Raw genomic sequence first — 25,926 nt, 5'->3', positions numbered from 1 at the left:
CCACGGGCCCCTCTGCGAATTCATTTCCGTGGCGCACCTGGACGTGCCGGGCATCGAGCATGTGCCAGGCACTCAACCAGAGGCTAGAGACCCACTAGAGATGAGAGCAGACGCAGTCCCTATCTTCGGAGCTTCTAGTCCAGCTCCTAGAAGAGAGCCCAGCAGAGGCCTCTGGCCTTTCTTTGAAAGCACGTGTGCCTTGCCTTATACACCCGGTTTTGCGTGCAATTTGAGAGGTCCCTAGAGTCGCTCACCGACCCCGTGACTCTGAGCAGGATAACCTTTCTACCAGGGTACATATCTGATCATTCATTCGTTATTTAACAGATCTTGCAAGCCTGCTGTCTGCCAGGAACAGCCTAGGCCTTGGGGCTCCTCTGACAGGTCCTCTTCCTGGCCTTGAACTCACGGCCTCACTGTTCCCAGATACCTCGGTGCTCCTGACCCCTGGTCTTGCCTTTCATGACCCTGGACTTGAGCCCAGGCTAGGAGCACCACCCACCCCTTGTCCTCTGCAAAGTTCTCCAAGGCCCGGCTGAAATGTCACGTGCTCTGGGTCACCCTCGAGCCCTCTGGCAAGTTCTCGTCTCTCAAGATGCCTTAGGCATGGCCTCGCTGCATGGTTGGGGCTGCCCGTCGCAGCATGAGGGCGTCTCCGAGGCCACCTCTCTCCACACTGTCCCCCAGGTGGCCTGGCAGAGGAGGTCTGCGTTCCGTGGCAACTGACGAGGGTGTCTCAGGATCGGCCTTCCCCGGCCGGCTGATCCTGGGCAGGACCCTCAGGGTTGACTAGGCTTTGAGCGAGGGGCTGGCCAGGTCAAGCCTCGGTGTCATCGGGCAAATCGGCCCCCGTCAGGACCCTGTCCCATTGGCGGCATTTCTGAAACTTCCTCGCTGCGCCCCCCACGCCCCCGGGCTCCCCCTGCAGGGAGGTGACAGGTTCGGGGAGCAGGGCCAGGATGGAGAACTGCTGAGTCCGTGTCTCCGATCCCACCTCCCCACACACACGTCCCCCAGCCTGGGGGCAGGGGTCTCCTTTCTGGCAAAATCTCTCCTTCTGCCCACACTGCAGCAGACTCTGGCCCTCCCAGGCCCCATCCTGCCCAGTCCACACTGGGCCTCGACATCACTCTTGCGCTGCGGAGGCCCCCCTTCCCAGGGGGTGCTGCCCCGCCAAGGTGTCTCACCCTAAGCCTTCCTGAGCCAGGAGCAAGCTGCCCCCCACCCCGGGCCTGGGGCCCTCCCCGCAGAACCACGTGTTCCCTCGTTTATGAGGGGCAGGCTGCAACAGGCCCCTGAGCCAGGCGCGGAGGAAAGCGTGCGGACGGGCGGAGGAGGCAGCCGCCCAGATCCCGGCCCCTGCCAGCAGAAAGCTGGCGGAGGGAGGGAAGGAAGGAGGGCAGGCGCCTGTCGCAGGGCAGACCTGGGTCAGCCTGGCGAGGGGGCACCAGGCCTGCCAGGAAGGTGGGGAGTCCCAAGTCCCTGGGGCTTCCCGCTGGAGCTGGGGGCGAGGAGAAGCAGCAGCGGTCCCTGGTCCTTCGGGGCCGAGACAGCCCAGGGCCCCCTGTGCAAGGCTGGGGCCACCTTCCTGGAATGCGTGCAGCCAGCCAACCCTCCCCTGTCCGGCTCCTCCCTGAGCCCCCGCCTCCTTTCCACGGATCTCACCCCCTCCATGCGGGAAGGCCCTTCCTTCTGCTTTTAGCTCCCATCCCTCCAGGTAACTGGGAGCCTGGCTCCCTTTGTCCTGTTGCATGTGATGTCAGGGAAGTGCCTCTGATTTCCGCTATGGGTGACAAGGAGGTTCTGGCTCTGTGTCCCACATACCTCCTTGAGTTGGCGACCCTCAACTGAGGGTCTGGCTCATCCAGTGTCAGGGAAGAGCTGGTGGCCAGGAAGCCTGGTCCTGGGGCAGCTGGGATTTGCAGCATCTGATTAGGCTGGAACCAGGGAGGAGCTGCTGCCTCAGCCAGAGGGGCCCTCCAGGGCCCTGTTTAATAAAGAGAACAAACCTGAACTGACAGGAGGGGGGTGAAGGCAGACACCAGGCCAAGGAGACAGAGACCAACGTGAGCCAGGAGGGATAGAGTGCAGTCAGGCAGCTGTCACCGTCACGTCGGCAAGGACATCCCCGCAGCAAAAGGCCCTTTGGCGAGACAGCCTCATGGAGGCTCGCTTGCAGGATCTTGGAGCCAGGAGGTCTGAGAAGAGGCCCAGCCCCAGAGGCCAAGGTGGAGCTCAGGAGTTGGGTCCCCAAAGCACAACCCGAGGAGGGCTGAGGGTCGTCTTGTCACCCCCACCCTTGGCCCGGCCTCTCTGCTTAGCGTCCTCCTGCTCCCCGCCTCAGCTTCACGGCCGTTTTCCCATCCCTGGGCTCAGGGCAGTTGCACCCCCCCCTCCAACCCACCACGCACCTTCTGGGAGTCTGGTTTTTTTTTTTTTTTAACCCGAGACTAAAAGAGAGGGTTACATCACAGTAAGAAGTTTTCAGGCTACCTCTCGTTTCCCTCCCCCGGGACCAGTCTGGGATCCCCGGGCTTATTCCACAGCTCCGTCTGGCCCCAAAGGGCATGAGGGCAGAGGAAGGGGTGGGGGCGGGGGAACCCGCGGAAGGAAAGGGGTTTGGCAGGGCCTTCAGGAAGAAGAAAGGAACCAGGGCCAGGCGCCCTGGAGTCACACACAGCACTGGAGTCCCTGCCCGGGCCGGGCCCACACCTCCCGGCCCGCGGGCCCGGACACGAAGCCCTCCATGGAGGGTGAGCCTCTGCATCAGGCTCTGCAGACACAACCTGAGCTGCGTGGGACCCAGGTCCTCGCCCGCTCCAGCCCCTCCTCCACCGAGTGCCCTCAGACGAGCCCGGAGGCCCCTCTGGGGCTGCACTTTCTTCATGGGCCCCACCCTGTCGTCCTCCAGCTCAGCCGTGAGGGCCAGGGCAGGCCTTGAGGAAAGGAGCTCTTTGCTCCCCGAGGCAGCCAGCCTCCCAGCACTCAGTAAACATCTGCGCAATGAATGAGGCAAAACCCCTTGGAGAGAGGCCATGGAGCGCCCCTTAGCGGCCGGGCTGATATGAAGGCAGGGGAGACACACAAGTTTGGACTGGGACGCTGGGCGCAGTCGCCATGGGAACCAGTTAGCTCCCTGCCCCTCCCGGGTACCTGGGACTAGGCCCTGCTCGCCTAGAGTGAGGCCCCCCAGCATCTCCCCCCTCCCACCCCGCTTCGAAGGCAAGGCTAGGGTAGCTGCGAGCCAGCAGCTGCTCTGCTGCAAGGGGGTGGGGGAAGGCAGGCCAGGACTGGGAGGAGGACACTAGGGGCAGAGGGGGGAGGGGGCCTTCCAAAGGGACTCCAATTTCTTCTCCTAGAAAAATAGTGACAGAGACGGTGCCGGCCCTAGAAAAGGGGATGTGAGAATCCATAGACTTAGAAACCGTGTAAAGCCACGAGCCCCACTCTGTGTTCTCCTGAGCGCCCAGGTCTCCCTGCAGCCCTGGTGCTGCCGTCCACCCGGACCCCAGAGTTGGCTGGTGCGAGGGACTCCACCCTGCGTAGACTCTGCGGCTCTGCAGGGAGAGGGGACCGAGGAGGAGCCGCAGCTCACGCCTCTCCCCCCTCTTATCCCCCCCCCACCAACCAGAAAGAACTCGCGACTGCAGTTCAACAAGGTGAAGGTGGAGGACGCCGGGGAGTACGTGTGCGAGGCGGAGAACATCCTGGGGAAGGACACGGCCCGGGGCCGGCTCTTCGTCAACAGCGGTAGGTGACCCCCAGCCAGAGAAGGGGTCCCGGGGGGCGGGCCGGTCGCCCCCCACCCCAGCCCTGAGGAGGCTCGCCCTTGGCCCCCTCCCGCCTGCAGCTGCCATATCAAGCCCCGAGATCTGAGCTGATTCAGAGAAATGCAGTCGAAGCATAAATGTTTAGCTTTGTTATCTGGACCTGGAAGAGCCGCCAGCTCTCATTTTAAATACCCTGAAAACTAAATATTTTGAAATCAAGAGGTGGAGGTGGGGGTGGGGGGAGGATATTTTTAGAAGGCAATTATGGGAGCCTGGGCTGCCAGGAGCAGGGCTCCGGGGAGAGGCAGGTCCGTGGTGTGTGTGATCCGCTTGCCTTCTGCTTTGCTGGGCTCCGCGGGGCCTCAGATGGGAGGCTTGGATGTCCCAGCCTCCGGGGGCAGCCTCTGTTCAGGGATGGCAGGCCCCTTCCCTTCATCCCATATCTGCTCTTCCTCCCCCTGCCATCTCTCCCCAGGCAGCTTCCCGCCCACCACCACCCCCCAACCCACTGCAGTGGCTGAGACTGAAGCCGGGAGAGGTTAAATATTCTGCCCAGAGACAAACAGAGCATGCCACAGGCTAAAAGCACTTGGCAAACAATGCCCCTGGAAGCCCACGGGGCGTAGTTGGCCTGTTGAATTTCACTCCGGCCTCAGGGCTCACCAGGGTGCCAGGCTTTTGTTGGCAACCGCTAAACAGCACAGCAAAGACCACAGACCCCGCTGCGAGGCTTCGACTGTCCCCATGAGCCCCAGGCTGGGCAGGGCTGCCGCGGGTACCGGGCCCTCCTGCTCCTCCCAGCCAGTCTCAAGCCTGGGGATGTTGGCCACGCTGGTGGCCCAGCACCTGCCACCCCCAGCCAGAGGGGGCAGAGACTCTCAGATCCACTTTGGATTTGAAGTTTCCTATTTTTCAAGATTTTCTTGGTTACGCTAATAAGGAGGTGGCCTTAAGTTGGGTTCTTAAGGAATTTTTCAGTTTGGAAAATTGAAATGTCCAGAGGTAGACCTGGTCGTAGACACGGCAGAGTCCAGAGCAGGGGTCAGGACGCGCTCTGCTCCTGCACGTTGGCCTTTCTCTCCTGCCAGATGGGCTTCTCTCACCTCTGGGGAAGGGGCCATGGCCTCAACGTAGCTCCAAGGTTTGCATCTTCCCAGCACCACCCCAGGGGAAAAAAGAGCTTTGTCTGTTTATACAAAGGATGGATTCCGGTCCGTCATGCACTCAGGGGGAAGGGGTGCCATCCTCGCCAGGCCTGTGGGAGGGCAAGCGGACACTGAGCAGCAGAGTCCCGTGAGAGGTGGCCCTGCCAGAGCACACGGCCACTTCCCTGGGGAGGCTGCCACGCCAGGCAGAAAGCCCCAGTAGCATCCTCTTCCGCCCTGGGCTTGGGGCCGGAGGCAGGCACCGCTGTGAAACCCTTCATGAGTCGCAGCCCTGCCCCACACGTGGGCTCCTGTCGGTGCTCAGCCGCCCCGTGTTGTGACGGCGAGGGATCAGACAGATCCCTGGGCTGGGCCCCGAGGGCTCTGTGCCTCTCATCCCTCCGGCTCGACAGAGCTGGGGACAGTCGAGAGCTGTGGTCTCTGACCAGCTCTGCTGTGCGACCTTGAGCGAGTGACACCAGCCCCCTGGTCCTCGGCTTTCCCCTGGGAAGGTGGACGAGATGTGCTCTCTCAGCCCCTTCTCCCTGGAATCCTAGGCTTCTCCGTTGTGCGTCCGCCACCCCGGGCACCAGCTACAGCTGCACGTGCGCACACTGCACCTGCCTCAGCTGCCCTTCAGTGCACTGCAGACAAGAGCCTACCCTTGATGTGGGGAGATGAACTGGGCCACAGAAGGGGACTGGGAGTCCCCCCTGGGGACGTTTTCCCAGGCAGAGGATGCTCAGGCTCCTTGTTTTCCCGTGGAACTCAGCAGACCTGCTGCGGCAACCCCGCCCTGGGGAGGGGGTAGAGGGCGGGTAGTGGCAACCGGCAACCGTGCCTGCCCCCCTCTGACTCATCCCAAGGTGGGTTGGCATGGCCCGCCCAGGCCCCAGGGAAGCCAGAGCTACAGGGGTGGGGCGGCCAAGAGAGGGCCCGGGAGAGCTGGCAAGGAGCAGTGGCTGCTCAAGGGCATTGCCATGGCCTTGAAGGGTGAGCAGAGGTTTTCCCCACGAGCAAGGGGAAGGCAGCTGCACAGGCTGGGAGAGCATCGCCACAGCGTCCCCTCCCGCCCGGCCAGTCCCTCTTCGGGGGCCCCAGTAAACTCACTCACACCAAAACGCTCGTGGCGGATAGAGGCCTCCTGGGTTGTCCCTTCCCAGGTGTTTGCTTTCAATCCTTTCAATCCCCCAGCCCCTGGCAACCAGAATCTACTGTCCCTGTGGACTTATCTATTCTGGGCATTTCCTATTCATCGAATCATAGATGATGTGGCCTTTCATGACTGGTTTCTTCCACTTAACGTTTTCTTCCACTTAACGTTGTAGCAGCTGTCAGTACCTCTTTGGTCCTTTTCGTGGCCGAGTAATATTCCATTGTAGAGGTCTGCCACGTCTCATCTCGACTTTCATCCATTGGGGTTGTCGCAGCATTCTGGCTGTTCCCACACTGGGGTTCTCTGAGTAACGCTGCTCTAACATCTGCGTCCAAGTTTGTGCGTGGACACACGTTTTCTGTTCTCTTGGGAGAACCTAGGAGTTGAACTGCTGGGTCACATGGTAACTGGGTTTGATTTTTTGAAGAACTACTAGCTGTTTCCAAGTGGCTGCATCAGTGTACATTCCCAGCAGCAAAGTATGGGGGGTTCCCATTTCTCCCCACCTTCACCTCCGCGACAGCCCCTCCGAGGGGACGGAAAGTGGTGTCTCACTGTGGCTTGGGTTTTCATTTCCCTGATGACCTTCCAGGAATGTTTACATTTAGTCAGAGACACTGCTTTACAGAAACGAAGGTACCGTCAGCCAAGGAGACCAGACTAGACCCTGAGGAGGCGGGGGTAGAAGAACCGAAAGGAATCGGTTACACACCTACTACCAGCGTGGAGCACTGTGCCAGACTTTGGGGTGCACAAGACAGACGTGGCCTCTGCCCAGAGGGAGTTTACATCCTAGTGGAGGAGCTGAGATGCAGACGGCTAGGAATTGCACAACGAGTTCTTTAATTGGCGGAGTAGGTACTCCACGTTAGGAAGCTGCAAGGAGGATGAAGGGAGGAGCCTGAGCAGCCTCCGAGACCCTGACATTTTCAAAGTTCTGGACAAGAAGGGCCCTGGCTTCTTAGAGAAGCTGGATTAAGTGGGTGTTGTCGGAATATACTGCACAACAGGGGCAGGCCACGGAACCGCAGAGGCGGCAAGGCCCAGCTTAGACGTGGGGAGGGCTTGGGGGATTTTTCTGGGCACAATGGAAGCCCTTGATCAATGGGCGAATTTTAAAGACCACTTTGGCAGCTTCGAAGCAAGAAGGTTAGAGATGAAGGTGAGAGTGCGGGCAGCAGAAAGGGCAGTGAGGAGGTGAATGTGGCCACGCAAGGAAGACCACGGAGGCCCAGGCTGGGCAGGCGGTGGCGAGATGCCCAGAGGCCCCAGGAGGCGGTAGGAAGGCAGCCCTGGGTGACAGACAGCTCGGTGAACAGAGGAGGACTCCCTCCCCCCAAGTCAAAGCTGCCCTCTGGGTCTTGGGTTTGTGCAGTTCACAGAGGGGAGCAGACTAGAGGAGCAGGTGCCTGGGGCCCAGTGCCTGAGAGCAGAGTGTAGGGGGGCTGGCGCCATCCCTGTGGTGCTGCCAGGGGAGCAGCCAGATCCTCCCACTGGGGAGCCCCCCTGTCGTCTTCACATCCCCAAGCACGCGGGGAAGCGAGACGGCGGGCAGACAGAGGGAGTGGGACGCGTAGCCGCAGGAGCCCACAGCTTCGGTGCGGAAACCCTCCTGGCAGGAGCCGTCACCACCAACAGAGTTGGCTGCGGCGACATGGGAGGGTCGTGCCATCACAGGGGTGGCCTCGAGATACCTGCAGTGGAAAGGCCTGTGGTCTCTGCTCCCCACGGCCCTGGGGGGAGCAGATACGCAGCCCCGGACCAGCCCAAGTGTGCAGCCGCCTGCTGCTGGCTCTACGCAGAGGCGCAGGGCCTGAAGCTGGGCTGAGACCTCCCTGGCTCTGCCGGGGCCCCCCGCGCATCATCATGGGTGCATCCGCCTGCCCGGGCCGAGCCTCAGCGCTGACCTGCTCTTCCACCAGGGGCCTGGTGAGAAGGCTCAGCCAGGCGTCGCTATTACCACATGCTGGACTCCGGGCAGGACAGCCTCCAGGGCCCTCCCAGCAAGGGGATTTTACAACTCGCAGGCGTGGCCACCTTGGCTGTCCCTCTGCCCTGTCCCTTCCTTAGTTCCCTGGGTCTCCCTGACCCAGCAGCAGCAGCATGTGGGTCCCAGCCAGGTGCGGGGTTGAGCAGAGGCCGGAGACGTCAGAAGGGTGGGGCCGGAGGACCCCGGAGCAGCCGCAGGCACGCCGGGGATAGAGGGGAAGGTGTGTGCTGGCCCTGCCCGCTGGGTCTTATCAGCGAGCTCCCCAGACATATACAGAGGCAGAGCTGTGTACACACTCCCGGCCCCGCGCGCCATCTGTCTCCCCGCATGTCTAAACACTGAGAGTGCCCGCTGCTGCCCTCCTCCTCCCCCCCCGCCGCGGGGCTGGTGGAGATCCAGCACCCGCCAAGGTAGGACGGGCCACCTCAGCCAGGAGGTCACTGCCAGGCAGGCAGGCGAGGCCCTCAGAGCCCCAGAGGCTGAGGGAGGAGCAGGAACCCGTCGCAAGCTGCCCAGTATGGACACACAGCCTAAGGGGGTAGGGCGACCGATGAGACCTGAAACTCAAGGCAAGAATTTTCGCTTGAAACCAGGCTTCTGGACACCAGCCCACTGGGGAGCAGAGCTGTCATGATTTTCATTTAGCAGCAGGTCTGATGCATCAGAAGCACCATCTCGGTTAGCAGCCGTGCTCTCACCTAGTGGCCACGTCCCAGGTGCCCCCCAGCCCCTCCCCAGCAACCCAAAGCCCGGGATGTACAGCCGGGGCTGCCCAAGGCCTGGAGGCAGTAACTGACTAGGTGGGGGAGGTGGGGGCTGCCTGGCCACAGTGGACATGAAGGTGGCCCCGGAGGCTTGTGGAGATGGGCAAAGTGGCTTTTGTAGCATTTCTGGGAGGCTTGTCCCTAGACTGGGGCACAGGGGTGAGAGGTGGAAGCTAGGGTTCTCCCCACATCTCAGAAAATGACCATGTTCCCCTCAAAGCCCAGCTGCCTCCAGCCACACGAGAGCCCAAGCAGCACACGTGGACCTAAGTGTGTCCTGCCAGCGCCCCTGGGACTTGTTCCCCACACAGACCTGGTGTCTCATCCACCTGTAATGGAGCCCCAGAGAGGCAGACAGGGCCCTCAACTCACTCCAGAAGACAGAGCGGCACCTGTGAGCCTCGCATACCCTCCAAAAAAAGAAAGCCCTCCCGGCCTTTGGAGGTCTGCCCAGAATGAGGGTGCAAGGTGGCGCTGGGCAGATGGTCAGAGTCACGGTGGCCTCCCCTTGGCCTTGGTGGCAGAGGGACCGCCAGAAGTTCCCTCCCCAGCCATTCCTAGACTGGTCCTCCAGCGTTGGCATGGGCCCCGAAGGAGGCGATTCCGGGGGCCCAGAGTGGTCTCAGTGGGTCACTGGCGCGTGTCTCTCGTACCTCCAGTGAGCACCACCCTGTCATCCTGGTCGGGGCACGCCCGGAAGTGCAACGAGACCGCCAAGTCCTACTGCGTCAACGGCGGGGTCTGCTACTACATCGAGGGCATCAACCAGCTCTCCTGCAAGTAAGTGACCAGCGGGGGTCGGCGTGCAGGTGGAGGAGGGGGGCGCTGGCACGGACATGGAGGGCTCTAGGAAAAGTGGGCTTCGAGCCACTGGTAAGGGACCTCTCCAAGGGGTGTAGACAGGGAGGTTCGCCCCACTTCCTGGCCCTCTGCTGGAGTGTAGCAAGATCTAAGCGCCAGAGGGCTCAGGGCTTCTGCTGTCCCAGTCTCCCAGGCCCCTCCCCACCCTCCACCGCCCGCCCTTTCACCAGCACCTCCAGGGAGCTGGGGAGGCCGGTCTGGGCCCCAGGCACCGGCTTCTCCCTCTCGCCTCTCCCTTTCCCATCCCAGCAACTCTCCCAACTGTGTTCCGATGAGCAGGCCCAGGGTGCAGCTCCCCCAGCAGCAAGGAGCCGGCAGCTCCGAGGAAGAGGGCTCTCTGTCCCCTGCCACCGCCTCAGGCCCTGGCTGTTCTCCCTGCCCAGCAGGCCCCCAGGGCCCAGATGTGCCCTGGTGGCTGCCTGTGCCTCTCCAGCCCCTAGCCGCCCCCCCCCCCCGCCATAGGGTGAGGGGACACTGGCAAGGGTGTCACCCAGGGTGCGGCTGAGTGGGAGGTCAGGGCTGAGGAGGAGCTCCCGCTGGGACTCCCCTGCCTCCCCGGGGCTGAAACCCCCTGCCCCCCACTCCGCCCACAGGGCAGGTGGGTGGCACAGGGATCAGGGAGGGCTCATTTGGGCCCAGCCGGGTCTTCTGGGAGCTGGGCCCCAAGGCTTTTGATAGCTTCTCGAGTGTGGGAGCAAGAACCGTGGGGGTTCCGGAGGACAAGAGGGAGGGAGGCCTAGGTGACAGCTTTGGGTTTCAAAGCAGCCCAAGCCTAGGGCCCTGGTAAGGGGCCAAAGCTGCCCCATTCCCACGGCATCTGGGCAAAGGCCAGAGCATGGAGGAAGGTTCAGAGACATCTGCCTGCCCCGCAGATAAGGTCAGACGCGACCCTCTTTTTGGCTCTCCCGGCCTCCGGGCTCCAGCTTCAGAGCTGCAGCCTCCGCCCCGACCACAGCCTTGGCCAGAGACCCCTCCCCGTCACAACGTGCTGACGAGGGCCGCACCCCCGTCCCCTCGCCCTGAGGCGGGTGATGGGCACAGCCGTGTCTCTCACTCCACGCCCTCCACCTGCTGCCATCTGCCTCCCAGCCTCCCCCACCCTGGACCTCCCCACAGCCACAGCCCAGGGATGTTCTCAGCCCAGACTTGGCCCTCATTCTTCTGCCTCTGGGAAGCTGCCACGTTAGTGCCACAGACCTTGGGGACTATCCCTGCCTAGAGAACGCTGAGCGCTTTTGAATAGACCTATAGAAACACCTAAGGTTCTAGAATACCTCACAGACACAGCCTAGCCCTGAACCCTCTTGTCCCCAACACACATGGCAAGCCTCTCTTCCCGAGCCCTTGGGCCCCCAGAACCTCAAAGAGAACCAGCACTGTCACAGAAGGCAGACCTGGCCCCAGACAGGGAAGGGGTCAGCCACCCAGGACACGTGCCAGGGCAGAGGGACAAGCGCCCCCAGGCCTCAGGTGCCAGAGCTTAGTGCGGGGAAAGAGAGCAGTGAGCTCTGCGGCCCCCAGAGGGCCCTGCCAGCAAAGCTGCACCCCTAGAACCCTCTGGGTCCCACCCAGCAAGATCTGAGCAGAGCGCAGGAGCCTGAGCCATTGTAAAGAGGCCGTTCTGTAGCCCCTCCCCGCTGGGCAACTGGGGTTCACTGCTTAGAGCCTGAACCCACACCCAGAACCATCACCTCCCCATCGCCATCCGCCCGGGGTCCACCCCAGCCAGGGCTCCTGGAACCCACTTCCCTGACTCCCTGAGCCCTCGGGGAGAGGGGCATTCCCGGCAGGGACCGCGGTGAGGAGGGCAGGTCCTCAGAGCCGTGCTGGAGAAGGGCAGAGGGAGGGGGGCAGCGCAGAACCCAGAGGCCACTCTGGGGGTGGGCAAGCCGGGGGGGGAAGGGGGGCAGGCCTCTTGGGGTTCCTGACGTCACCCTGAATGGAATGGATGGAATAAAAAGGAGAGAACGTAGGAAACGGAACTCACGTCTTAACCATTTGTGCTGTTTGTTTACTTTTTATTTTGATTTTTTTGCATTTCCGCTTAGCTTGGATAATGAAACTAGACTGGTCAGTTTCATTCCAGTTTCTACCAAAAACTCAGTTTTCCTTCCTGGTTTTCTGACACGTGTGGTTGTGTATTGGGTCAGAGCCCTGCGGGGAGTGTTGGAAAGCAGGCACCCTCCGGCCCTGTTTTGGTTTTTTTCTTTTTTCCCTGGAATTCAAGAGCCAAAAGACACAGTGTCTGTCACTGATACTGACTTTTGTTTCCAAAAAGAAAACTTAGGGGGATTTGAAAACGGGGGTCCAAATCAAGGTGACCGTCTCCTGCCTGGGCCAGACGGGCCCTCCGCGCTTCCTCGCGCTGCTTTCTCCTCCTCTCTCCGTGTTTTTATAGAGCACGGTTGGTGCGTGACTCTGGGGGACTGGTTCAGGGGATGATGACAGAACAAGACTCTTTCCAGCCCTGTGCACATACCAGTGGCATGCCTCCCTCTGCCATCGGCTCATCTCCCCACCCCTCTGCTCCCCTGCCCTCCCCCCTCCCTCCCCGTGCAGGTGACCCCACCCCGCACCCACCTGCCTGCTCATCCTCGCCGCATCGCCACCCTCATGAGGCCGGAGGTGCCTGGGGCGCACCCTCATCCTCCATTCTCCCGTCCCCCGGGTGAGGGCAGCACACATGGCATTATCCCCAGGCTACCAAAGGGACAAACAGAGGCCCGGGAGGTGGGGGGGGGGGGAACGCAGGGAGGCGGCGTCCCAGCCTCTGTCAGCCCAGCAGCAGCCGGTGGGATCTCCTCTCTGCCCCCTCACCACTGCTCTTCTCCAGCCCTCAGCAGAGACCTGCCCGTAGTCACAGAGGATGGCGCGAGGGGAAGGGCTGAAGCCTGGTACCTGCTGCGCCTCCCAATCTGCCCCTGTTCCCAGTAACCGGAACCCCAGAGGCTCAGTTCCCTGTTTGAGTGGGAACTCGCCCCCCACGCCAAGGCCAGCCCCTGCTCCTGGTGAATAGGCGAGTGTAGCCTGGACCCCGACACCAGGTCCTGGGAGCAGGGTAGGGAGGCTGCCAGCCCACTGCCGAGAAGCCCCAGCCTCCCGGATGCAGCTCCCTCTCAAAGAACAGGGCTACGGAAGGCAGGTTTGAAAAGCCCGCAAAGGAGCCAGCACCCAAGAGCAGCACAGGGGTCGGTCCTCGGCCGCGCGCATCCCCTTCGTTCCGCCAGCTTCCCAGGGCGGTGGGCTTAGGACGACATCCCACAGCTCCAGGAGGCACGTTCGTGCCCTAGACGGCGTCCACGGCGCCGCCTGGAGTTGTGCGCCTCTGTGGCCATGACAGATAGGAGGACACAGTCGGGGTGGTTCCAAGCTGGGGGTGAGGCCAGGAACGCAGGGATGTGCTCCATTCTCCAGCTCCCAGAGCTGCGGGGGTGCCCCGAGCAGCAGCAGAGGGACGACTTTCCCCTTCGTCTCCTCCTGCGGCACCGCCCCCGCTCTCTTCACACACACGTTCCCAGGAGCCCAGCTAATCGCAGGCACTGGATACCGTCACACCTGTCTCTTACCCTTTGCGGATTCCAAGAGTCGTTTTGGCAACTTCCTGGGTCTTCATCTTCCACCCCCCAAAGTTGCTGCTGCTCAAGAAAAGTCACTCCTATGCCTTTAATCCCCATCCCAGGTGGGAGCAGCAGTTGGCAAGAGCTGAGCGGGAAGCCTTGGCCGCTACCCCTATTTTCCGGGGCTGGGATGACTGGGGCCGAGGGTGAGGGGTCAGAAAAGGAATATTGACAAGTTGGTAGGCTCCCCCTCCAAGCCGCCCTGTTCAACAGGAGTCAGCTCCACCTGCAGGCTCCCCACCCCCAACTTCTCCAGACCCACTGCCCCTACTCCTGCCCTTTAGCCAGGCACACCTGCACACACTGCGCCCCCAGGACCAGCCTCCCACCGCCCCCGAGGGAGACGCCAGAAGCTCCCGAGTCTCCAAGCTTTCTGCTCACCCACCACTCCCAACCCTCCAGGCTAGACTAAAGGCCGCGGGGGTTTCGTGCCTATCACAGCCAAAGGCCATCACCCCCCTCTAAGTTCAAGGGGCTACTGATGCTTAGCACACACTAGGAACACTAAAAGGTGGAGCACATCCACCTCCTGGGGGCAATTTACTGTTCTTGACCTGTTATTGCGGGGATGCTGGCGATGGGCTTGATTTCTTAAGTTAGAAGAGGCAGAAAAGCAGAGAGCCATCTTTGAGGAGGGGGCTGGCCCTGTCTGTGAGCGTCCCTCAGTATCCAGCCTTGCTGGGGGTCAGAAGAGAATACAGGGCTGGGCAGGCCTCCCAGAAATCTACGAGAGGGCCTCCCTTGAGGGGAGAGTGGCAGCCACAGAGCAGAGGAAGTCTTCCTTGGGGGGCAGGATGAGGCCAGGGAGATGAGTGGGTGCTGCTGAAGCGACAGAGGCGCGACCATGAGGAAGGCTGACCTCCCGCCAGAGCCAGGCAGCCGTGCAGGAGCAGGTCATGGGGAAAAGACAGTTTGTCCCAGGAAGCCAGCAGATTCCGCTGCCTCGGAACAGGCTGCAGAGTCTCCAGAGAGCCTGCTTCTCCTGCCTCCCCCGCCCCCACCCCATGATTCTTGCCACCTGCTGCCAGCATCCCCACACCCGCCCTCAGCCTGCCAGCTCGGAGATGGTAGGTCAGGCTCCTCCCCAGCCCACACCTGTTCCCCCACTAAGCTTTCCCCGTATTGATTGCTCTAGGGCAGCCTTCTCCCCTTTTTCTCATCAGAAACTGACTTGCATGGTCACACACACTTGCAACATACTACAAAGTTGAGCTCTTTCCTCCTGCAAAACTTTTCATAGCCTTTCTCATGCCAGCGTGCACTGCAACCCTACAAGAAGCCTGGGAGTGGGTTTCCTGAGCTTATGTGGCCACAGAACCCTCTGTGAGAGCAGATGACACCTCTCCAAGGCCCCTTTTGTCTGGGGCCACAGCACTCCCGAGTTTCCCTTGGAGCTTTCAGGGGAGCCTGTTCCGGGGATGAGAAAACCTGCCCAGGGCCCTGGAGAGAAGCCTTTGGTAGGGCCTAGAAGCTCAGAGGTTCCCTGCACGTGGTATTCCAGGAGGCTCACGGCCTCTGCCTGGCACCCAAGGGGCTACAGTCCTGGCTTCACAGGGCCCCAGGCAGGTCAGAAGGAACGCCTCAGCCACTCTTAGGGCTTTTCAGTAGCAGGTTCCCAGTCTCTCGCCCCCTCCCCCACCCCCCCGCTTCCTTAAGTCATCTTCTTCCCCGCCCCACGCCCGCTTCCCCCCCAACCTGGAGCCACACCTTTGAGAGAGATTTTAAAGGAGAGTGCCGTGCCCTCCACCCAGCCCTGACTCCAGCCCCCTGAGCGACGAGTGTCCCCGGCGCTCGACTCGGTTTTCTCATTCATCACTGTGCACTTTGATTTCTGACCGACGCCTCGCGGATGATGCCAGTTTGTTCTGTGATTTTTCCCCTTTTCCTTCTCCAGATGTCCAAACGGATTCTTCGGACAGAGATGTTTGGAGAAACTGCCTTTGCGATTGTACATGCCAGATCCTAAGCAAAGTATGTTTGAAGATACAAACACGAGTCCCTGCTCCTTAGAAAGCTTCTGGGTGCAGTCCCCCCACCCCACCCCCGTTGTAGGGCTTAGGGCCAGGGGTGTTGGTTGTTTTGATCTTTGGCTTTTTTTTTTCTTTGTATTTTGGTTCGTTTTTTTTTTGTTTGTTTTGCTTTTTCATTTTTTGACCTAATCCTCGGGTTTAAAGTTCAGGGCTGCAGGTAAGGGGCAGTGTGGCAAGGCCGGTACAAGTGTTAACAGTGGCAAGGAACCCAGCTGGCATCGGCAGGAGCCCGTGCCGGGGTGTTGCAATGTCTATGTCTTGCTATCCTGGCTCGCTCTTTCTGGTTTTCTTTCTTTTGGTAGGTGTCCTGTGGGATACACCGGGGACAGGTGTCAGCAGTTCGCAATGGTCAACTTCTCCAGTATGTCTCTTTCTTCTATTTCTCTTCTTCCCTGGTGACTGACAGTTTTTCCCACCCCACCCTGCCCCCCCCCCGTCCCCTAGGAAGAATGGGGCTTTGCTTAGAAAGATGAGGGGATTGAGGGGGTGTCCTAGGCTCTCTCAGTCTTCGTCGGAAACCTGCGCTTGTTACCCAACCAAACTTGGCTCCGCTTGCCCACCTAAAGCTACGCTACGAAGCCGGGTTGTAGAGAAGGAAAGAGAAAGCAAAGAGGAGAGGAAGACGCTCTGCTGCAAGGCGTCCAGCAGAGAGTGTGAGGGGCTCCTGGGAAGGGTTTTTAAAGACTGAGCGAGGCAGGTGGGTCACAAGGGGCGTGTCCAGCTCATGCTCGATTCTGATTGGTTGAACATTGACAAGGTGCTGGTTCAGGAATCTCAATCATCAACCTTCTAGTTCCAATGGGTCTGGGGTCTACCTGCTGGCGGTCAGCACGTAGTTAACTAGTTAACGTCATGCACCTGGTGGGGATTTAGTGTCTGCAAAACAGCTGAAGGCGCTGATGTTATCTACAGCCCTTGAGGAGAAACCAAAAGCCCTTGACTTTGTTTTACGGTTAAACCCTTATTATTTTGCTGTGTTTGACTGTTTTCCTCCTTTCGGCATTTTCTTACTTCTCTGATTAAATGTGCTCTTTGGAACTGGATGAGGAAGGCCTGGGAGGCGAAAGTTTATCTACAAACAAGAGGCAGGGGTCGCTGGGGGCTGGGGTCTTTCCTGGGGAAGGCCCTGCAAGGTCCTGGTCCATTTCATGCAGGGGAGACTGATACCCCCCCCCCCCCCCCGCCTCAGATGTCACTGTACTGCCTGGTCGCAGTAACAGTGAACTCTTTCTGCAGCCAGCCCCAGCCCCGCTCAGGCCTCTTCACCACTGGGGTCGGGCAGCCTGGGCAGAATGGCAAGAAGCATTTTCAGAACCTCAGCTCTAAGAGCCTGTTCGAGGAATGTCAGGCTGCCCTGGGGCTGGGCAGTAAGTGTGTGCACGTGTGTGCTGGTGTGTCGAGAAGAGAAAAACAAGTTCTCAGAAAGCCTGCCTCTGGGGCTAGCCAGGCTTTGTTTTGGTTTGATTTGGGGTGATGGGAGAAAGTGGGAAGGAGGATGGAAGGAAAAGAGGTCCCAGGGCAGTGGTTTCCATGGAGACCAGAGTCATCCGTGCAGCCAAACGTGGCGAGGTTGGGGGCTGGGGGAGGGTGCTGAGAATGCTGGAACAGGGCAGATAAGGACTGGAGGGGACTGGTGACTCTTCCAGGCCTTCTCTAGCTTGAGTCCCCGCCCAGCACTTCATTTGCTTCCTTTCCTCCACTTCTGGGGATGGAGTTTCTGGTTTGCACAATTGCTAAGAAAAGTATGAGCCCTGAAGCCAAAGTATGAGACCCTAACTGTGGAGCAGTGTTTTTTGGGGGGTGAGGGGCTAAGAGCACTTCCCTCATGTGCCACCAGGTGGAGATGGAGCAGAGCAGAAAAACCACAGGCCGGCCACGGACTCTGTCTGGGGCCCAGCGGTCTGTTGGCCTATATGGTGGGGCCCTGTCTCCCGTCCTCCAGAGCACACCAGGCCTCTGCTTGACCCACTGCCCATCTCCTCCTCTCCGGGGAGGCCAGATGGGTCCCATGGGGAATTAGAATCAGGTTGATGGTGCCAGGCCATGGAGAGGTAGGGCTCCACAAAAGGCTGAGGGCAGGACCCAGGGGGCCATTCTGGTAGCTGTTGGAGAAAAGGGGTTTGGGGCTCAGGGTAGAGAAAGGAGGCTTCCAGTCCCCCTCAGACTACACCCCAAAAGCCCACACACCCCCAGCCCCCAACCAAGAACCTGGAGGCTAAGACTTGGAGAGGAGAGAGGGGGCACTGGGGAGGAAAAGGCCGGTCAGCCCCGATGGTCAACTATCTTAATAGAGCGTTGGAGGCAGTGCTCTCCCCAGGCCACTCCAGTTGGAGGCCAGGGAAGAAGGCTCCAGGGATAAGAGTCGAGCCTGTGGGCCTGTGGCCCAAGCGAATTCTCCAAAGCCCAGCCTCCAGGAAGAACTGCAGAGTCAGATCCAGCCCCACTGGAGACTCGCGGTCAGGAGGGCCGAGTAGCCAGGTGGGTGAGGCGCAGGGGAGAGAGGCAGTGGAGGGCCTGTTCCTTTGCCCCCTTAGGCCCAGAGCCTCCCTGGCTCACGGGACTGACCTGGACTGGGAGTCCCAGCCCATTCTGATCCGGGCAGCAGAGCCTCCCAAACTCGGCCGCCAGCCGGGCTGCTTCAGCTCTCAGCTCAGATCTTCTGGGAGGGTCAGCAAGGCCCCAGGAGCCCAGAGAAGAGCCCAGAAACACAGCCTTTCCACCTAGTGTTACTGGGCTCCTTGCTGGTACCTTTCAGTAAAGGATTTGTACCCTTCAAGCACTTTGCCCAGAGCACTTCAGGCACTGCTCTATCGGGTCGTTATTGAAAAGGGAGTGCAAAATGCCAGCTGAAGTGTTCAGGCTTTGGATTCAGAGAGATCTGAAGGAAAATGCCAGCAGCTGAGTTTCCTGTTCTGGGGCCTCATTTAACTTCTCTGACTTTGTTTTCTTATCTGTGAAATAGGGGTAAGGGCATTTATGCCTCAGGGAAGCAATGCACACAGAGGATTTAGTCCCCAGCCTGTGTGTGAGCGGCGGGGTCGGGGAGGGGGGGGGTGGTCAGAGGGCCGGCATCAGTGCCCTGGAGGCTGACTCCTGGTGCATCTGAGCAAAGTGCCTGACCTTCCCCCTCTGCCCGGACAGCCTCTAGACCAGGGTACCTTTTGCAGGCTGTGCCCGCGGCCACAGTAGCACTTGGAAGCTTCTCCTGCTTCCCCTGACAACCCCTCCACTTCCCAAGGGTCAAAACTTGTGGAAACTCTTCATGTACAAGAGCACACACACCTGCACGTGCGCGCACACACACACACACACACAAGCACCTGCCTGCCATACACGCAACCACACAAGTGCTGACACCTGCTCACTCACGCACAAGCACATGGGCACATGCTCCGCGGTCTACATCATGGCCTCCTTGCTCTGAGGCCTGTGACTGTGTCACAGGACACATCCAGGAGGAAGACTTTGCCTGTTGTCTGGTAAGCCTGGCTTGCCAGACCAGTTGCCCTGGTTACTGGTCAATATGCAAATTTCTGCCCAATTAGGACCTGTCTGACTCCAGTGGGATCACTCCATCCTAGCCGAGTGGCAGTCAGTGGACAGGACAAGTCCCCTCAGAATCCATCCCCAGTGAGAGGGAAGTCCTGCCGGCCACCACTGTCCACCTGTAACAGTTCTGGCCTTTGACTCAAAGGGGAGTCAGTCCGGAGCCCCAAAAGCTGCTGCTGCTGCTGCTCGGTTCCCAGAGAAGTGATGCAGGAGAAAACTCTCCGATGGCTTTGGGAGCCCTGCTCACTTCTCCAGATGGTCACCGTCCTGACCAGTCAGGCCTGCCCAGGGACTTGATGGGCAGCAAAAGCCATGGCTTAGCCCCAGGAGACCTGAGACCTGGCCTCCACTCTCCCTTCTGCCTCCTAATTTGTTGTGTGACCTTGGGAAAGTGTCCTAGCACCACTGGGCCTCCACTGCCTCATCTAATACAACCGCCACTAAAAGTGGGGCCCAGGCCACAGTTCTCTGAGCGTCTGGGGTGTTGTGGTCACACCGGGCTGTCCTCTCTGGGGATCCTGGCTGGATATCCCAGCATGGAAAAGGACCAGAGAGTAGGATGGCTGTGACTGAGAGAGCCCTGAGGGAGACGCTGGGGCTCAGACCCCCAGGTTCATGCCGAGCTTGCGGTGCGGGCCCCTGCGTCCTGCCGGCTCGCCCTCCGCTCACTGCGTACAGATGAGGACACAGAGGCTGTGACTTGCCCACACGCACCCAGCGGACTAGGGACAAAACAGAGAGCCAGGGCCTGCAGACAAGTGCGGCTGCTGCCTTAGAAGGGTAAGGGGGCCCTTCACAAATGCTGGGGAGCACACTGGGCTCCCGCTGCAGAGCCCCGTGCCCCCGAGGGGCCGATGCGTGGCACAGCCAGGCTGCAGACCTTCCCCCAGATCCCGTGGCCGGGCCTGTGCCCCACTTGAGGGTGAGAGACTGAGAGCCAGACAGGCAGGGTACACTGAGGGCCGCATGCTGGGGCGGTGACAGCTGGCCCTTGGGCAGGGCCATGTGCTCTCACCCTTCGACGGCATGTGTAGGTACCTCGGAGGGCCCTGAAATCACACAGTGACGACATGGCTCCACTTGCAAGAGGGCAATTAGCCACCACTGAAGGGACACAGGTGCTCTGTGAGGCTACTAGTCTCCTTCCCTGAGTTGCACCTGGCTCCCTAAGAAGGAAGTCAGGCTCAGACCCCAAGCCCCAGCCCCTGCAGGCTGCTCGGCTGCTGGGGGTGTCAGGAGCAAAGTGACCTGCCGCCCGGGGCCTCCTCCTCCCCCTGCAGACTCCGAGTCTCCACGCCAGACACACGGGCAGCCTGGGGGCCCAAGGGGGCAGGACAGGGACAGGGGCCAGTCTGAGGACCCCGGACCCTTGTGCTGAACAGCCATAAGGGTCCCATGAATGAGCGCGGGCCAAGCAAGGTGCCCCCAGGAGGGGCCTGCAAGTGCCCACAGCCCGGCGCTGGAGCTGGGGGGCGGGAGGACGGGGACGGCTCAGACCCTCGCCCCCAGTCACCCTTCCTCCTTGGGGACATCTGCCAACTGACTCTTGCGCCTCTGCATCCCCACCAGGTACTAACCCCCCAGCTCATCTCTAAGGAACCCGCTCCGCCTGCTGAGCCTAACATGTCCCCTGTCCACCCCTCTCAGGGGCTCTTGGGGACTGGGGGCTGGGGAGGGGACACCACTAACTGCTTTCACCTCACAGGCTGGCTGCCGGTGTCTGAAGAATCCTGACCAACGTTTCTCTCTCTCTCTCCCTCTCTCTCTCTCTCCCACCCCGCCCCCGTCCGTCTGTCCCTCTCCCTCCATCCCCCCCTTCTGCACTGCCAGAGCACCTTGGATTTGAACTAAAGGGTACGGAGCCTCTGTGTGTCGGTCAGCCCCATCCACACAGCCCCCCTCCACAGCCTCTGACACCATATGTGCTGGATGTTTGGCTTTCTTTCCCCCCAAAATGGAAAAGGGATGATTCTAAAACTCCCCCGTCCCCATCGGGACGGCCTAGAATCAACTAGATTGATTTGGCGGAGACGCACAAGCTCATGAAGATGCTGATTCTTTATGCCCCCTGGCCTGGGGCCTCTGAGGGAGGCAGCCCCTGAGCTGTGTGCAGCACCGTGGCTTGGCCAGACAAAGCCAGGCCCCTGGGAAAGCGGGCGTCCGGAAGCCACCAGGTCCGAGCTGGGAGACTGTGCAGAGAGGCGCCCCTTCCGACCTGACCCCAGTCCTCCCTCCTCTTCCCATTTCCATGTCAGGCGCTTTGCATTCCGCATCAGGCTGGTGGCTGACAGCGCCCCTCCACCCCTGCCCCCTGCCCTGTGTCTGTCTGCCAGGCCTGGCCATCCGCTTGAAGCTGTCACTCCTTCATGATCTGTCCCCGTGACACCACGCGTGTTTGTCTGTGGGCAGTGCCAGCACAACGGGAGGCTGGCCGTCCTCTGGCCCCTGGATGATGCCGTGGGCAGGAAGGCACTTTGAGGGGTCTGTCTCTGCAGACCTCCGGCTTTGTGCTAGGGGGCCCCCGCCCGGATCCAGACACATTAGAGCAGGAGACAGGCAGGGGCTCAGAGGGGTTGGGCTCCGTGGGGTCAGCCCTCAGGTGTGTTCAGAGCCTGCTGTCATGAAAAGGCTGTTCTCAGAGCAGGTTTGGGGAGGCCCTGGCTCCCCCGCCACCTCGCCGCGACCGGCCGCTCCCAGTAGAAGATGCGGCTGAGAGTCTGTGTGTAAGAGCATGTCTGTCTGTCTGCTGTGACAGGGCAAGCAGGAGAGGGGCCGAGGCTGTGGGTCCGTGTGATCGCGGCCGCGTGTGCGGGGTCAGTCTGTCGGTGCGCATCTCTGTGTCGTTGTGGGGATGACGTGTGTACACCTCGCTGGGCCTCTCAGTGCCGGGCCCAGCGTGAGCACTTGGAAGCATGCGGGTGCGGCGGTGAGTGAGAACGGAGGTGCGTACGCGTCCGCGTCTGTAAGGCTGGTCTGCGTGGTCCCTCCCCACCTCCACGGACATCTACTGAGCCCCGGAGGCGGCCAGACGCGGGCCATCTAGCGCACAGAGTCCCTGCCTCCCGGTACTCAGAGTCACAGGGAGACAGACTGACAGATACACAGGAAAGACACCAGGCGGTGCTAAGTGCTGTGCAGAACAGAAGAGGAACTGGGACAGTGCGGGGCCGGCGTGGGGAACTACTTGAGCTGAGTGGCCAGGGAAGGCTTGTCCAATGATGTGACACGTGGGCTAAAAATGGCCAGGCCTGCAAACAACGGGGGGAGCGTGGTGGAAGCAGGGGGCACAAGCTAGGGACAGTGCGGCTGATGGGCTTGCCTAGGTCAATGGACAGAAAGACGGCCAGTGACCAGCGCACAGTGGACATAAAGAAGAGCACCACAGATGAGCTCTTCAGGAGGGGACCAGGAGACCCTGGGCCTCGTAGGCCAGGGTGGGGCTTTGGGTTACATGCACACTGCAGCGGGACAGCACTGGGAGTTTTTTTGTTTGTTTTTTATTTTTTGTCTTTTTTTTTTTGCTATTTCTTGGGCCGCTCCCGCAGCATATGGAGGTTCCCAGGCTAGGGGTCAAATCGGAGCTGTAGCCACCAGCCTACACCAGAGCCACAGCAACGCGGGGTCCGAGCCGAGTCTGCAACCTACACCACAGCTCACGGCAATGCTGGATCTTTAACCCACTGAGCTAGGGCAGGGACCAAACCCACAACCTCACGGTTCCTAGTCGGATTCGTTAACCACTGCGCCACGACAGGAACTCCAGCACTGGGAACTTTTAAACAGGAGGAAAATGATGCACTTTATGGTTGGAAACCAGTGTGGCTTTGGGGCAGCGAATAGACTGGGTGAGGGGACAGGGTGTGGAGGATCGGAAGCAGAGGACGAGCCAGAGGCTGGGCAGCTGCCCAAGTGCAAGAAGGCAGCATCTCGGACTGAGCTAGAAGCGGTGGAAACGGCAAGAGGTGGTCAGATCCAGGATCTACTTGGGAGGTAGAGCTGAAACGATCCGCTGGTGGATCAGGTATCAGAGCGGCTACAAAGATCAGGAATGACTCCAAGATTTGGGGCTGTGCAACAGGAAAAGTGGTACTGCCACTGAAGAGGTGGGAAGAGGCGGGCGCGGCTTGGCAGGAGGCTGGGGCATCAGTGCTTCTGCCTGGCCACAGCCCTTGGAGGTGGGGAACCAGAGCAGCTCAGGGAGAAGGGAAGGCAGGAGAGAGAAACGTGAGATTCAGCTGCATACAGGCAGTATTTCGAGTCTGAGTCTGGCTGAGAGGGCAGGCAGAGAAAGGGAGAAGCCAGAGAGCTCTGGGCCCTTCTACCCTGCAACCGGCCACGCAGACAGACAGATGAGCCCGGGGGGAGGGGAAGCCCCGGGAGAAGGCCCTCCAGGGGAGGTGCGCCTGGCAGGGGCAGTCTGCTGAGAGGGAAGCGGATGCCCACAGCCCCGGCAGCAGGTGGTTATCGGTGGCCATGAGCAGAGTGGTCTCAGAGGAGTGACGGAGACAGCCCTGGAGGGCTGAGGGGTGGGCGGGGATGAGGACAGGACGAGGACCACAGGGCCCGGGAGGTGGGGATGGGGGGCTGTTTGTTCAAGATGCCCCATGACTGTCAGTGGCCATGATCACGTGTGCGTGTGTGCGCCTCTCTGGACACGAGTGAGTGTATCTTTGTGAAGGGCCTGTGTGTCAGGCATGGCCCTATAGTTATGTGAGTCTGGGGGTCTGTACCCCGTCTTAGCTGCTGGGGGTACCTTTGCCACAGGAGGCACTGCGAGCCTGGGGCTTAGCGACACGGCCCAGGGCTGCTCCAAGGCGCTGGGTCCTGCCGGCAGGAGGGGGCCGTGCGGAGCGGCCGGCCAGCAGGTGCGGGGGACGGGGTGGGTGTCTAGGCTGAAGACCCTGACCAGGTCTGGTGCTGTCACTTTTTTCCTTTTCTTCCTCCTGGCTTTCTCTGTTCTAGAAGGGTAGGCATCGCCCAACACAAAGTGGGAGGCAGAGGGGAGAGTTTTGAGGGCTGTGAGGCCCGGCCTAGCTCAGCTCCTTCGGGAGGGCAGAGACTGCTCGCTGAGCACGAGGCCCGTGCTCAGGGCTTCTCCCAGGCAGGGGCAGGGAAGGCGGCGTGGACCAGGGCCACCAGCCTGACGGGGCTGCAGGGATCAGCCACGGCCTGTCTCCCCGTTCCAGCCTCAGTGGGCCTGGTCTGCACTGTCCCCGCTCCTGGTCCTGGGCCTGATGTCCCGTCTCCAGCCCAGAACAAGCCACCCTCTGCCTTCTTAGGGAAGCCGAAGTGGCCGGCCAGGCCTGTGCCCCATCTGCATGTCTGCCGCCGTGGAGACCAGCCTCCCCCAGGCCACACAGGCTCTTTGCAGCCACTAGGCCGCCGAGGGCTGCCCTCCCCGCGGCCTCGGGAAGCTCACCTCCATCCCGCCTCCTCCATCCCCTGCATTCTCCATTCACGTGGTCCAGGCCGAACGTGGGTTTGGGGAAGGCAAACTCAGGGTAGTCACTTGGGACCAGACCCACGGGTGGGTGGAGGCGGGGACAGGAGGAGGGAGGGAACTGGCCGGGGAGGGAAGAGACGCAAGGGAGCCAGGCAGCCCGTGTGGCAGAGCGAGCTCAAGCTCGAGCTCGGGGGTTGGGGGGCAGGGGGCGGGTCTGCCTCCGGGCCCGCCCCCATCACACCCTCTCCTCTGCAGAGGCCGAGGAGCTGTACCAGAAGAGGGTCCTGACCATCACCGGCATCTGCGTGGCTCTGCTGGTCGTGGGCATCGTCTGCGTGGTGGCCTACTGCAAGACCAAGTGAGTGTGGGCCGCCCCCGCCTGGCCTCGCCTCCCCCAGGCCTGTGCGCCCCTCGGGGGCTCCTGCGGGGCCCAAGGGCTGGGCCACGAGGCAGGAGCAGAGGGCGGGGATTCAGGCCCCAGAGGACGGCGCTGGAAGAGGACAGGTCTGGGTTCGAATCCAGCTCTGCCACCTCCCGTGCGACCCTGAGGAAACTGATGGGCCCCTGAGTTCTCATCTGTAAAATGGGTAGGACCCTACTACGTACCTCAGAGGCTGCTGGGCGCAGGTATTGTCCTGTCAAGGAGGCAGGCGCCGGGGCGGTGCTGGGGGCAGGGAAGCGCACAGAGGGCGGCGCCTTTCCGGGGGGAAGGAGAGACCTCACAGGGCACTGTCCGGTCCCACTAGGAGCAGTCCGGGCAAGAACCGAGAGAAGGTAGAACGGGGCCACCTCTGGGCAGAGGAAAGGCTGGGTCAGAACCTGGGGGCCAGGGGCAGAAAAGGGCCTGGGCAGTTCCCGCAGAACAGTGCAAGGTAAAGACAAACGCAAGGGAGCGTCAGCGGCCTTCGTGGCACTTGAGCAGCCCGGGCTAGTTGGAGCAAAGGGCTGGGGTCAAGGCAGAAAGGCACCTGAGTCTAAAACAGCAGCTGGAACAGCAGCTGGAACCTGGATGGCACATTAGGACCTTGAACACAAGCTCAGGGAGCGTGAGTGGATCCCGCAGATGACAGGGAGCTGTCGCGGGTCGCAGAGTGATGTGGCACAGAAAGAGGTTTGCCATTTCCGTGCTTATCTGGAAAGCAAAGGTTGGGGCAGAGCCACCCTTTGAGGGACTAGGCCCTTGGTTCCCGACTCCTGCTGCCCCCATCTATGAGATCTAAGGCCCTGGCAGCCAGGGGATCTGGGGCTCAGGGAGCCCAGAGGAGGAGACTGGGCCCACAGAGGAACGTGGGGGCCAAGAGAACGGGGGGCGGCGGGGGAGCAAGCTCCCTGTTCTGACCTCCACTGCGTTTACTCGCTTCTTCAACCAACTTTCATTCAGGGCCTGCCGGACAGCAGGCCCGTGGCCAGTGCCCAAGCAAGATGTCCAGTGTCACAGGATATCTTTCGGGGGTGCCTCACCTCAGCGGGAGGGCAGCAAGGGCCTCCCTGAGAAAGGTGCATTTAGGCTGGGCCAGAGGGGAGCAGGAGTCGGCGGGCAAAGAGGCAGAGAAGGCTGCAGTCAGATGCGACCGTCTGTGCAAAGGCCCAGAGGCCGGAGA

The 25,926-nt window shown here is 60.9% G+C and overlaps 1 protein-coding gene across 3 annotated transcripts in view; it reads left to right on the top strand.

Annotated features, from left to right (window-relative positions):
• Nucleotides 1-25,926, top strand: part of NRG2 (neuregulin 2) — a 163,527-nt gene that overhangs the window by 130,432 nt on the left and 7,169 nt on the right. For 2 of the 3 annotated variants that reach the window (XM_047778789.1, XM_047778788.1), the window contains 4 exons: nt 3,632-3,750; nt 9,485-9,605; nt 15,198-15,274; nt 24,581-24,683. In XM_047778789.1, coding sequence (XP_047634745.1) covers nt 3,632-3,750; nt 9,485-9,605; nt 15,198-15,274; nt 24,581-24,683 — 420 coding nt within the window. Of the gene's footprint in view, nt 1-3,631; nt 3,751-9,484; nt 9,606-15,197; nt 15,275-15,635; nt 15,695-24,580; nt 24,684-25,926 lie in introns of all 3 variants that reach the window. The other variant, XM_047778790.1, reaches the window with a different exon arrangement.

This window comes from Phacochoerus africanus, chromosome 4, assembly GCF_016906955.1.
Source record: "Phacochoerus africanus isolate WHEZ1 chromosome 4, ROS_Pafr_v1, whole genome shotgun sequence".
In the NCBI taxonomy this organism is placed as follows: domain Eukaryota; kingdom Metazoa; phylum Chordata; class Mammalia; order Artiodactyla; family Suidae; genus Phacochoerus; species Phacochoerus africanus.
Note: the sequence above shows the minus strand (reverse complement) of the source record. Positions and strands in the feature narration are given on the sequence as shown.